This window comes from Anopheles coluzzii, chromosome 2, assembly GCF_943734685.1.
Source record: "Anopheles coluzzii chromosome 2, AcolN3, whole genome shotgun sequence".
Lineage (NCBI taxonomy): Eukaryota > Metazoa > Arthropoda > Insecta > Diptera > Culicidae > Anopheles > Anopheles coluzzii.
This window is the reverse complement of record NC_064670.1, coordinates 29035387-29049475: the sequence shown is the minus strand read 5'-3', so window position 1 is coordinate 29049475 and position 14089 is coordinate 29035387. Positions and strand designations below refer to the sequence as shown.

Sequence of the window (14089 nt, the reverse complement as noted above, 5' to 3'; positions counted from 1 at the left end):
AAATGTAATCGCAATTAAATGTATCTCGAACTCGCGGATGAGATGACTAGCTCTAAAAGAAAAATATTCTGTTCTAATCAGAAATAAAATCAATCTAATCACCAATTTTGAGCAAAAGGAAACGTTTTCACCCATGTTTGCTCTAAACGGCGTGCGATTGTCTAATGCTCCTACATTCTCATCCCCATACAGGCTTTTCTGTATAAATGTGAATGCTTTCCTCCGGGAAAATCTTTCGCCCATGACACATGCACACAACCACAATCAGTACACACACACACACATACAAACAGACAGACAGACACACTTACCATCGGCAGGACGAAACCATCGTTATAGTCGATGTGCTCACCGATCAGGTTGACCCGGCCGGGGGCACAGGCGGCCAGCTCCGGCTCGGCACCGAACGTGTTGCGGAATGTTTCGATTGATGTTTTAACAACCTCATCAAAACTAATTACCCTCGACAGCATCTCGATGTCCTCGGTGTCGGTGGAACTCCTGGGCAATGGGGGTGAATAGAGGGTGAGGGTGAATGAGAGCAGAGTAACAGCATGAAAAAAAGGGGTCAGCGCTTTTGTGGTGTACGTGTTAAATAAGCGAAAAACGACTTAGTCGGTGTTCTATGGTGGGGCGCTCGGGCCTGTTAATGACCTGCGGGAATTGGGCACGCCCCGGAGGGCTTGCCGGATGGAAGTTACATTTTATCGACAGCAATCAGGGGGTTCAGAGAAAGTGGAGGTGGGAGAGTTTCATGCCAAACTGGCGAAATGTAGATTAGTAATGGGACGTTTGGTGGTAAAAGTTACATACAATGCAAGTATACTGATTTCGTGTCATTTGCATCAAAACATGTTGAAAAAAAACACGTCTTTTTGCTGCTGCAGCCAGTTTATTTCTACAACAAAAAATGCTTTCAACCTACTAACGAGTTTTCTATGAAGAAATATAAACAATTAACATGCAATGAACATTGCAATTGCTTTCAAAGCATAAAGTGAAGATAAAAATCACTTTATGTAAGAACAGCACATCAAATGGCTAAAAATATTGTACCATTTAAATAAAACATTTGGTCAAGCCTCAATCAATCAAGTAACGCAAACACTCACACGCGAGGTGCAAATTTGCTGCAATATGTTCTGCCACCCGTTTATGCTAGTTGTTGATGAAAGCAAAACAAAAATAGCGCACACCTGCAAGAACACAAACCAATGATATGTATGACCAAACACTCCATCTCTGACTGTCAGTTAATTACTAAGGGTTTTTTGCATCACACACTACATAAAAAGGACACTTGACGCCTGGATACATCACGAACCCTTCCAGTAGCGTGCTAACTATTCACAGTAATCATTGCAAAAGAGAATGGTTTGTTTGAATGGGAATCGATTGGACACGATTTCCGAGTGGTGGTTCACTGTTTGGTAGCATTTGTCGTATTATGATTTGGTGGCTCCCCCTGGTGACCCCGTATGCCGCAGTGGCACGCACATTTTACTTCCCCGGTTCCAGTTAAAACAAATACGCCAGAGTGTCACGGCAATCGAGCGTACTGTACTGTGTGTACGAGTTAGCAGATATCAACTGGTGCAACTCCGCTCGAACGACACGAAATCGACCCCGGTTCGAGTGTGAAATTAAACACATCCAGCATGTTCCAACATCCAGCTGGCGCGCGTACCAATACCAAAGGGTTCGCTTTTGTTGATACGGCGCGCGTACGATTACTGCATATACCACCACCAACCAGTAGTCGGGCATTAGGCAAAGATAAGCGATGGATCACACCAACACACGCCAATCATAATGCTGCTTGTGTCGTCAGCTAGTTGGGGGCGCATTGTGTGTGAAAGCCACTTGTCGTATCAGCAGCCGGCGGCAGGAGGTTCGTGCGTCGGGTTACGCGTTTACCTTACACGTCGTTATCAAATTACTTGTCGAGTGGTCCGATTGATGGGATGCTGGGTGGAAGAATGCATAATGATGAAGACGTAATTAGGTAACGAGCTGTGTGTGTGTGTGTGTGTGTGTGTGTGTGAGAGGGTTTTTTTTCAATGTGACACGCAATGTGCACGAGCAGTTTTTTTTTGCTTCTGTGGAACACGTGCTTAAGAAAAATCAACAAGGGTCGATATTGTATTTCTTACACTGTCGTCTAGACTCATCCTCATTTACCAAATAGCTACAAAAATAAACTAATAATAGAAGGGCAAAAACGATGCCCACAAAACGGAAGAAAATAGTTTTTTCGTTCCCCGATATGAAAGCGCCTAAATGTATGCTATATGCATCGCAACGATGAACCGGTTTATCAACAAGGGTAACGCAACGCAACAGTGAGGCACAAAATTAACTAACAGAAATCAATGTGGAATTAATTATCTTTGAGTTAAAAGTTATCTTTCATTATTTTATTTTTAAATATTGTGGAAATCCTTCTTTTCCTATCATTTCATGTTTGTGTTTAAAGTGCTAATATGCGCGTAAATAGCTGCCATTATCAGTATTCCTAATTGAATTAGTATTAAATGTCGAGGCTTATGTGTACTTACGTTCCAATAGGCAAACATAATCATAAACTAAATTGGTATTATTTAATATTTATATTTAATCCCTTATGGTAAAAAAGCTCTAAAATACGTCTTCGAAAAAAACATTTCCAACGCCACAAATACGTAGAACCTGATTCATTCATTTTCCATCCAACATCGTTGGCAGCATCGACCATGGAGGTTGGATAATATCCTCTAATTGGTAGCCAGGGGAATTCCGTTGCGCTGATTCCATCGAGAATTTCAATAATTTACCCGCCCTACTGAGAATCGTTACAATCAAACTCGCCCCTCTTCCCCATTTAGCTTGCTTTTATTTGCTGTCCTTTCAAAATGATTTACCACTTCGTATCGCAAACAAACTAACCAACCAAAAAAAACACTACATTCTACCGACCAACGCTTGGTCCCTTTCAGTTCATACGTTGTTCTGTGACGTTGGTTTTACAAAAAAAATCAAAAAAGAGATCCAATAATGGAAGCAAATCCATCACCTTTCCCTGTGCCCGTGCGTGCGAATAGTCCCGGAGCTTTTTACCAATTATTCGCATATTTAGTGTCTAATTTGTGAACCGCGGCCCGATCACACGCAAGCAGCCCAACACGAGGAAAGGATCTCGCGGAGGTCAGGCACGCGGATTGCGCAAAACATTTCATCAAACCGAGCCGTACCCAACTGTTGCCAACGATACGATACTGCGTTCGCAATCGAACGGAGGACGTAACGATTTGAATCCTATTAGTAAACGGTATGCTTCCCGGAAGCACGATGTCCTCCCCCACCAGGACCAGGAGCGAGAAAGTGCGCTTCCGCTGGCCCTCCCCCACACTCAGTACGGCCCGCGCGTTGCACCGTTGCTGTGGTACAAATATTCAATCACAAGCAATCTGGTATCTCCTGGAATCGGTCCTACCATTGGACCGAACGACCCATCAACCCAGGAGGGGGTTATTCGTTGAACCCAGAAATAGAAATATTGTGTCCCTCGCTAAAGGACACACTTTCACACGGCTGGTTGTGTTTTTTTTTTTTTTGTTGTTTTTACTTTGTTTGCTTCTTCCTGCACGTGATGATTCCCGTGCACAGCGTTCGGAAGGACGGAAAGATGGGAAAACAAATGGACAAAATAAAGGAAAGGAATACTAATCCTCGTTTCGGGCGAAAACCGCTCGCGCCTCGCTCCCATGGCAACTGATTCTTCGCGCTCGCGTGCACGCGTACGTTCCGGTCGTAAATCCTGTAATTTATATTCAATTTCATTTTCCACAATTTCGGACAGCAGGCGCCCACTGTCATGCCCCTTTTTTCTGTGATGTCCTCCTACCTAGCTATGTGTCCTCTTCTTCTCTTTATGTTGTCGGGTCGGATTTTTTTTTTTGCGTAGTTACTGCTGGTTTCTCGCATATTTACAGCACACACAACAGAGTCCTTTGAGTGTGCGCGACTTTCGCGCGACCAATTTTCGGTGCGTATTTGGCATAAAAATGATTTATTTATTCGCCATGGCAGCGGTGCGTCGTGCAGGACAACGGACGCAGGACCACTTCAGATCACGCTGATGATACTGATGATGACGATGATGGTGTAATGCATACTGGCCGGTAGCGAACTGGCTGCCAACCCCTTTTTCCCCGAGCTTTCTTACCATGTCCTGTCCTTCGAATGGCGTTTTCGTCACCCGGGCAATTGTTACCGAGGAATCCAATACAGTGAAATATGCCCTGACAGCCGTAAACTTTCATTCAGTGCAGGCAGGCCGACAAATATTCCGGCGAAATTGGTCCCGCTTTGCATCAAAAGGATAGTGACATTTTGAACCGAGCATTCAAGCTTACATTCAAATAAAGCTCCTTTGGAAAGTGACAAACGGTTCTATTTGAAACTGCATCCTTTTTGGTGATTAAAAATAGCACCAACCACCACCGAGCGCGTCATAAATGTACGCAAAATGGGCTGTTGATTTTGTCCCACACGGCACACACTGGCACACGGCAAACAGGCGGCAGCGGCATGTTTATTAAGTGACCGTTTTGCTTACCAATGTGCTTTATGTGGCTTGCCGTTCGTGTCTTGCGCTACCACCCTTTTTTATCTAATCTTTTGCGTCATTACACGACTTCGTAGTACGAACCAAGCAGCTATTTTTGGGGCGTTAGCTTCTTCCGGAAGGGTTTGACTACGCAACGCACTGAAGCTGTGTGAGCGCCGGTGTGCGAGACACTCTGTATACCTTTCCAGCAATGCACAAACAGGCGTAAGGTAAGATAAATGATACAAAAATGATATACAGTTTCTTGTGAGTGAAGCAGAGTGACGGCGGAAACCTGACACTGTGTGAACGCTAAAGCTCAAGGCCTGGTCAAAGAGGAATAAATCTTTGCCGGAGGTATTTTTGGTAGAATTTTGATACTCTCTTCAAGCGTAGCCCATCTTTTGCCACTCAAAAGTTAGAATGTAACGTATCATGTAATGTTTTTTTTAATAAAACCTTTATGCTCAAACCAGCGAGTATCAAATCATGCGTTACATCGAAAGTACCAAGACGCAACAAACTCACATCGAAGTACATTCATCCTGCTCCAAAATCGCTACACTAAAATCGACGCCTGAAATTACAATAACATCGATCAAACCATCAACCCTCCTCTCCCTTTCAATTGAAATGTTCCAATTTTCAGACGCCAAACGCCGTCCACACTGCATTGCTTCAATGCAATGCTCCAGTGGAATATGGGACCATAAGTTGGCCAATGGGCGGGATCCCAGCCTCCAAGCCTTCCAAATGGCCCGTTTTGCGACTGCGGAATGCAAACGAAACCCGCACGTGCAGGCGCCGTACGACGAAAGCGAAACCGGAACACGGTGGAGCGACCTCCGGGCACTCACCGGGGCCAGATTGATCCTTGACGTTTGCGGTGAAGTTCAATACCGAAGCGGCTCGATGCATACAGAGCGCCAACGCTCGCGGAACAGGTTTTCTCTCCAGCAACCAGTTAAACTGCAACTGCTATTTGCCCGTATTAGTAGTACGCGACCCCATGTCCGTGCATGACGGCATCAGTGAGCAGCCGGGTTGGTGGGAGTAAGGCAGCAAAAAGAAACCCCCCTTAGAGCCACACCCTTTCCCCGTGAGTTGGACATGCTTGAGCCAACTCAAGGGCACTGGAGCGGTGGTATCGGACCCGGTTCCATGGGTGTCTTGGGCGGCTAGTAAGTGTGTGTGTGAAGAGTGGACTAACTCGACACACCAACTTTGCAACCAAACTCGCCAACATTGACCGGGCACCGTGCGTGGCCCTCTGACCGGGTTTTTCGCGCGTAACATCAAAACAATATCCCTTCCCGGGTTTCTACGAGCGGTACCAGCGCAGTCTGTTTGCTGTTTTCGCACGTGCCCGTACGCATATGTGTATGTGTGTGTTTGTGTATGTGTTTGTGTGCTGTTGAAAAAGATGCAATCATGGGAGATAGATGCATCACACCGTATCTCATGGTCGCGCGAGTCTTCGTAATCGTGGCGCCTCTCATCCTCCACGACCTGTCGGGGACGCGGTCGGTGTTGACGCCGTGTCCGATGACCTGTCAGCTGGACGATCGTTTACGTTTCCCCTTTAGGCTATGAAGCCTTCTTTTCTTGCACAAGCAAATAAAACCAAACAGAAAAACAAGTCTAGGCATAGGCAGCTCTCACGTTGTAGCTTATGGGTTGGAAGGTTAAGCGCGAGCGTTATCGAACGATCAGTTGATTGTCAAACGATCACTTCCGTCATTTCAAGAGCAGATTTTTTCTTCTTTTTGTTATTCACACATTAGTAGCAATCTGGCAGCAAAAATGCAACAAACCCGCTTAACAGCAATGCATTTGGTACGCTTGTCTCGTCATGGTACCTGGTTGAAGCGACGCTGGAATACAAATTAGGCGATTCTAATTCTAATACGGCATGCTAAATGGTGCAGCGTGCTCACACAGTTACTGCATCCTCTGCGCTGCATCACCAGCAGCAAAGATATGGCCTTACACAAAAGTGTATCCATCAGCAAACCAAACAAAACGACAAGTTCGCTCCAACTCTCAATACTTCTAGCACAGTAGAAGTACAACTTGGCTGCAAACTGTGGCTGTTTTTTTTTTCATTCATAAATATTTAAGACCTCCAAACGACTCGAACGCCAACCGCCGCTACATGTGCCATGTGCAAAACGAATGCAAATTGGAATCGACTGTAAATATTTAACCTGCTGATGCGGCACCCCCGAACAGTGTGCCTTTTTAACAATAGCAATAGTTTGTGCTACAAAAGCACCCATTCGCACTGCAGGCTGCCAACTGCCAAAATTCCTAACCTATCGCGCAGCGTGCACTCACTCTACGCATCAATAACCAGCGCAAAACCGACCAGAAGCGAAAGAGTGAAAGACGGTTGAAGCTGTGACCGTGTGTCGCTGCTCTCGTAACCGTATGGCTCTTAATTAATTTACGGCCACCGAATAAATCTTCCCCCTTTCCTTTTGTGCGAGATCATCTCTCCGACTACAAAGACACAGTGTCACACACACTCAGGGAGACTCGCCCCGAAACGGTCGCGAAACTGCAACGGCCTTATCTCGCTGATCGCGCGGCCCGGTCGGTTTGGTGCGGTCGCTGCAGTTCACATGTTGCAGCATTCGGGGAGTGGGAAAGATGATTTCGTGACCACCATTGCCCATCATCGCACACACACATGGTAGACCGATGGTACATACGGCTTATTGTTACACAAATTCACCGTGCAGTCAGACAGATCGAATGACTTGGAGTGGGCAAAGAAAGTGGGAAACCGAGCGCAATGATCAGCGATGCAACTGAGGCCAAACGTGTGTGGGTGTGTGTGTAGTGCCGTGAATGGTCGTGCGTGAATGTTTGCGTCCAAGGTAGCAAACGATGTACCCGCACACGAACCAGCACCAGCGTGACAGGGCTCTCAGTTATCCGCTAGTGACGGTCGTTTCGGTTTCGATTGCTCCCTGGGATTAGAGCCGCTGACAGGTCGGTGCTAAGACGCGCTGATAAAGCTACCACGGCTGCTAAAGTGTGCGAAATTGTGCCTGTGTGTGTCTGAAGTGTATCTGCACTCCAACGGAACCCTGCCTTCCCGTCTCCAGTACGTCCGCATGTATCCGCGTGAATTAAAACCACCGCTCGACACGTGTTTCCGCCATCGGAAGGCTCACTTTTCTCGTTGCGAAGAAAAGCAATTCCAACACCCTGCAGCAACACCAGGCTGGGAGATTTCTTAATTGAAATCTTCGCCCCAGCGGTAAGCGCATCATTCTTCGCATCGCTCGTGTGCCGAGCAGGGTTGGCAGAGGTGTTGAGCATTCCGGCATTACGATCCGGCACGCCATCGAACGTGTGGTGCCCGTGCGGAGGGAGCCCCACAACGCGATAACGATCGTGGGCCGCCCAGCGCCCCGGCCGAAGTTTAATTCTACCTCAAATCGTGCTGAAAGCTGCCGCCCTGATAATTGCTGCAAAAGTGCGAAAGAACCAAACAAAGGTGGAGTGGGAGATAGTGGGAGATTTCTCAACACGACAACGTCCATTTCATCGACCGGGCGCATCGCACGGGGTAAGTTACAAGGGGAGAGAGGGACTGAGAGTAGCGTTACTTTGGGGCTTGAGCGGGGTTACAACCCTCCTCTGGATGGTCAGCCCCGGGGCCCGCAGGCCGCCCCGGTATGTGCGTTCTTTTCGCATCATTCTAGCCCACCGGTCCGCAAAAACCACCGTAAAGGTGCACCTCAACATCCGTTAGGCGTATTTAAAACCCCTAGGGCAGCCATTTAGGTATTTTAAAACAGCAAGTGCACAAAATTACGACACCACGCGCACACACACACGCACGCGTGCTGAGGCGTGTAAATTATTTTCTTACCGTTTTGTTTTTAGAATTTCACAAGCACTAACTAATCTAACGCCCTCGGTGTCATGGGCAGGGGAAAAAGGTTGCCGAGTGTGTGTGTTTTTTTTTTTTGGCTACATCTCGACCGGCGTTTGTTTAGATGCAGTTGCACTGTAATATGAGGCGGTCGTAAGGTAAGCGTGAGTCAGCGTTAGCGTCACTCGGGTGCCTATTAAATGATGCATTTTCAGTGCATTTGCGTACTGTGTGAATAATGCTGAGCTCATGGTGCAAGGGAACAACATGAGGGGAATTTGTCTGAGGTGCCAAGATATGCGATACAAGAATGGTTGACTTTAGTTTCAAATTTTATCATTTCTGTAGGTATATCAAGAAGAGTTCTATTAAAAAAGCTCTTACTGTAATACAGGGTTTTCGATGATTATATAGACATGTTCAGCGAGTTGTAGATTCGTTCAGGCATATAATAGACTCTTTCAGCGAGATATAAAATTGTTCGGAAGTAGGCGTAGACATGTTCGGTTATACTGTAGAGCTGTCACTTTCGTTCCCCTTGGACTGCAAGTTGGATCATTCTCATCAGAAGGTAAACAAACGGTTTTCGAAAAAATATGCTTTTTTCAATTAATTTATGTATTCAACAGCTTGGAGAATGATTATTAGCTACTTTTAGGACTTTTAAGAATGAAAAATTGAACCCTGCGGCACAGTGTGTAAACAAAACAAATGACAGCTCTACAGAATCGCTGAACATGTCTACGCCTACATCCGAACAATTCTATATCTCGCTGAAAGAGTCTATTATATGCCTGAACGAATCTACAGCTCGCTGAACATGTCTATATAATCCTCGAAAACCCTGTAAGTGGTTTCTTACTCATCTATGGAGCTCTATTATTGGTTCGTGGGTCGAAAAGAAAGAATTGGTCACTGAGAATTTCTACATCTCCAAAGCCCAATTCATCTCATTTTTACCAATCACATCATTTGCATCATCCGTTTTCTCTATTTCATCTTCAATCGGCCAGGTCATAACAACTCAGTTTAACACCTTGCACAGAAAGTAGCAATCGTTACCGATCCTAACATGATAATGATAAAGCTTCAGCCCGCTAATAGAAAGGGGGAAGGGGGGTTTGCTTCCCTCTTGCCTCTTCAACCTCTCATTACTTTGCATCGTGTATCGTTTGCACGAGTCAAAAGGTTACGATTCATTCTCTAGTTACTGACACATTTCTCTGGAAGGAAGGGCACTAGAAAGAGCAAAACACACAAGAAGACACACAGGGACAAGAAGCGAAGGCGCAAAGGGAAAACCACCCACCTTAATCAAAACATACAATCAGCGGGAATTAGCTTTATTGCTATTATTAATCCATTAGAAGACCATGGAGTCCTCCTCCCGTTTTCGACTCATTCCCATACGGGCGCGCTCGTATGGGAGTCTGCTTCTCGCGTGTGGAAGTAGCGGAACTTTTACATATGCGCTTCACACAACGCATACGCGCCTAGGCTGATTACCTTCTTCGCGCGTGATTTAATAGCACCTTCTAAACCCCCCTATCTCCACCGTCCGTTGATTGTCAATAGATATCAATTAGCTGGCCCCGTTGGAGGAGCTAAACAAAAAAATTGCGCCCAATTTAGCGCCCATTTTGCGGACTTCAGCTTACTCAGCGTGAATTAGTAGTTGTTTTTCTGGGCGGGGGGGGGATGCTTCCCTGCTTTATGCGAACGTCACTCACGCCAGGTACGTTCAGATAAACCCATTAGAGGCGATAATCGATCGGATGGAAGCAGTCCCGGAAGAAGATCGGTTCCCTGCAAAAGGGCTCGGGGAAATTTAGCTTCATTTGTTTCTGGACAGCCATTGAATGTGTATAATCCATTAGCGTGCTGATTCTTGATTGAGTTTGAACAGCGGACGGACGGGTGGAGTTGGTTGTAATGAGCAGTAGGAACAACCCCACACACACACACACACACACACACACACACACACACACAAACAGACCCATTAAGGGGACCGAAAAGCGCAACAGTAGAGGTGTAATTACTACAAATCACTCGTAACCAGACAAGACAAGCGGTAGAGAAGATTGCGAAGCCTTGCTCTTAATTGAAAAGTGGATGAGAGTGAAGAGCTGTACAATGTCCGTCCGATTGAATCCTTCTTTTCTGGATCTCCTGCGAGTTAACAGATTGCTAGAAAGTGGTGAGCCTTTTTTGTGTAGTCCCTCGCAGTAAGCAAATAAATAATCGTTGACAAGTAACACTCATTACGCGAATGCTAATGCTCTCCAATTTCTTCCCCGGTACGGTATCTTCCAAACACGGCGACATACCTTTACACGCACCACTAAATGGTCATCAAAGTCGTGTGTTACAGCCGCTCGCCGGCATCTGTCTCCAGCCCAGCCGCGGAACAAGTGCAACAAGCGACAAGTATCGTGTGGCCGGTGGGAGCACTTAATTAGTGTCTTGTTGTAATTATGATTTAATTTCATCCAGCCCGGGCCGGGTTGAGGAATGCGGGCTGAAAAAAAAAAGCGGGGGCCTTTAATGATGTCTGGCACAGCCACTCGTACGGCCATCGTCCTCCGGACGGTAGTTTGAATGATTTAGAACCAGGTTCTTTCCAAACCTGAGTTTCATCCGCCACAAAGGGAAACGGTAACTCTTCACACACAAAAAACCCTTTTCGAAAATTGAAGCAAAAGATACGTAGCCAGCAAATTGTCAGCAACGCATACACTAAGCTTCTTGCTTTCCCTGCTTTTTTCGTTTCGCCCCAAAACACAAGACCAACTCAGTGCGACCAGGACCAAAACAGAAACAGTCGGGAATATTCATGGTAATAAATAAAGACATACCCGAACAGAACACCATTCAAACACGACGAAGCAACTCAAAACTTTCATCGGAGAGAAAAGACACACACACAACGAAAAAAGGACGCAACTAGCAAAAGCTCTCGGCGAAGAATAATTAAATGCTACAAAGTCCCTCCCTTGCGCATCTCTTCTCCACCACAGCCAATTTGTAACCAGTGTGCATCCAGGCTGCACCGGCTTTAGTGCACCCACTGTGCTAGAAGTCGGTTGTATGGTCGGTGATGGTTAGGAGACGAAGCTTTTGGCATTTTTAAGTTCCTCCAACCCCATTGCTGCCCATTGCCACCAACGGTGGAGGGCTTTTGCTGAGTGATTTCAATTTTTGCCCGTCGGTATATATCAAATTCATTTGCATCTGCTTTGTTTTCTGTTTGTCTCTGTCTTTCCATCGCTCCCTCTGAGTTGGCAAACTGCTTGTAACTGCTTTTTGCAAATGCTTAATTTTTAATTCCACCCCCGTGTGTCTGTGCAAGCTGCTATTTTCCTACGATAGTGCGCTTTGAATGAATTGGTGCTGGGGGGGGGGTAGTAAACTTGCAAGTAAAACATAGAGACTTAGAATGAAAAAGTCTTCCTTTTACTGAGAAATAACTTTCAACGCTTAATCAATGGCCAGCAAAACCTTAACGGACGGAGCAAGAACCTTACAACGAGAGGTGCAACAGCCACGCGCTTCAAATGCCGTTAAAGATTTTGCGTTTTACGATTTCAATAAACTCAATCAAATCATAAACCATCCGATTTGACTTCCCCCCCGGGGGAGATCCGTTGGCCAAGTGGAGAGTGAGGGAGAAAGGCAGGGGTGGGGTGTAGTAAATCATCGGGCAAAACAATCCGATGGTGATTGCATTTCCATCCTCCCTCTTTCCGTTTCCGTTACGTTAGCACGTTGTTACGATGAAAGAAGGGGGAAATAAAACTCGGTCAAACTGCTCGATAGTGTGCTTTTTCTGTTTTCCGGTAGTACCGAAGGGGATGCAAACGTTGCCCCGTTACGTTCGATTCTAACGAAAAATCATACAAAAGCCATAATCTGCAAGCGCGTGTGTGTGTGTGTGTGCGGGGGGTTCCGCTCCACCGTTAGCGGAGGGTGCCGATGCTGGCTGAATGCTGGGGGCTAGCAAACCGGAACAGACCGGAGAAAGTTAGGAGAACGTCTTTCGTCTTGGCCAGCAGCGGGAAAGCAAAGCGGGCCATATTATTCTGTCACAGCTGGATGGTTCTGCTGCTATCGCTTCCCCTTTCCTTCGCGGTGCTGTGCTGTGAGGATGCATTGTATGTTTGTGCCCCGTGAATTGAACCACACGGTAAGGGCTGTAAATTGATGAAAGGAAACTCCCGAATGCTTGCTTTATTGTGGTACCTCAAGCTGGAATCTATAAACTTGCCAGAACGGGTGGCATACTGTGCAAAGGTTCACGGGTAAGTGGTTGAACCGTTCCGCAACTGTTTCACTGCCATTGCGATATGGTTTATTTCGGTTTCAATCGTAATAAAACGTGGTGATCGAGCGCTAGCGCAAGGAAGATGAAGTTCAGACATACAAATTTGATTCTAGAAGACAATTTTACCTTTTTATGGGGTTAGAAAATCCCTAAATTTGGGAAACTTTTGATTTGGCCTCTATTGCAATGCACTAACAAACACTGAACACTGGAAGTTCTGCGAGGCTGTAAGACACACTGACACACACTGTGAGAACCCTTGAATTTGTAGCCACGCTTGATTGCACCAAAGCACGACACACTATTGACACACTTCAGAACCGTTTAAACCTGGTGTCTACAAAATAAAACAAAATCCGGGCAGCTACCGGAACGTTGCACGGACGCAAGCGAACTGATTACTTGCGCCGGCGCAGTATTACGTACGCCCGGTGCCGATGTCACACAAGCGCCTGTCAAGGGTATCAAGGGGAAAGGTCCATCCAGCAAAGGCTCCAGCAGCAGAACGAAAACAAAACCCCAGTCAGACAGACGCACACACACACACACACACAGACCTGATATGCAGGAAGAAACAGAACGGACTGTAAAATAAAAGACGATCGTAACTCGCCCGATGATTGCCAGCCCATCGCTTGAGAGTCTCTCATCGCAGGCGTAAGGTACTCGATCAGGCCTTACCGTGCTTATCAGTCCTTCTTCGATGATGGTCGGATCGTTCGAGGATGGTTGTTGATGTTGTTGTGTGGCCGGTGCCGTATCGAGGGCAGAAGTTATCAGTTCTATTCTAGTGCGGATCGTAGTGTGTGGATGGAACGGTCACCTCAATCCATCTCAGCTCCAGCTGCCTCCGGTGAGTGGTTTTGAAATGAAAACTAATTGGTAGATCTGTTCGATAGTCTTACTTCAACAGAAACACTGGAATCGAACGATTAGAGCCTAGGGGTATGTTTTGTAAAACAGGTAAATAAATCTACCCTCCCGATTAGAGCGTTGAGAATTTCCCAGCCATTAAAATTGACCCATTATCATTATAAATTACGTAAAAGGTTTGTACAGTGCAGATTGCAGCTGATTGCAAGAACATTCCGTTGAACATTCATTGCGCTTCAGTTTGATTGCATAAATTTCCCGGTAGGTGACGCTTGTACCATTTAGTACACAGCTGGAACGAAATTGAGTTTCGCTTGAACTTGTTCGGGAAATCATTACCTTTTGCCTGTTTTTATAAAACAGGACCCTACTTCAAACAGTTTCAATGCATTATAAGGTAGAATAATGCGCGAAC

General features: G+C 46.1%; 2 protein-coding genes across 5 annotated transcripts in view; one reads left to right on the top strand and one right to left on the bottom strand.

Moving 5' to 3' along the window:
- The window catches only part of LOC120953709 (galactokinase-like), a 34331-nt gene extending 20743 nt beyond the window's left edge, over positions 1-13588 (bottom strand). Inside the window, exons 1-2 of one of the 3 annotated variants that reach the window (XM_040373895.2) lie at positions 13483-13588; positions 312-501 (exon numbers count right to left, since the gene is read on the bottom strand). In XM_040373895.2, coding sequence (XP_040229829.2) covers positions 312-473 — 162 coding nt within the window. In that variant the 5' untranslated portion in view covers positions 474-501; positions 13483-13588. Of the gene's footprint in view, positions 1-311; positions 502-1497; positions 1584-12927; positions 13360-13482 lie in introns of those variants that run through there. The other 2 variants (XM_040373894.2, XM_040373893.2) reach the window with 2 other exon arrangements.
- Positions 1707-14089, top strand: part of LOC120953708 (uncharacterized) — a 51163-nt gene continuing 38780 nt past the window's right edge. The window contains exon 1 of one of the 2 annotated variants that reach the window (XR_007451951.1): positions 1707-8168. The gene's annotated coding sequence lies outside the window, so the exon portion shown is untranslated. Of the gene's footprint in view, positions 8169-13562; positions 13655-14089 lie in introns of those variants that run through there. The other variant, XR_007451952.1, reaches the window with a different exon arrangement.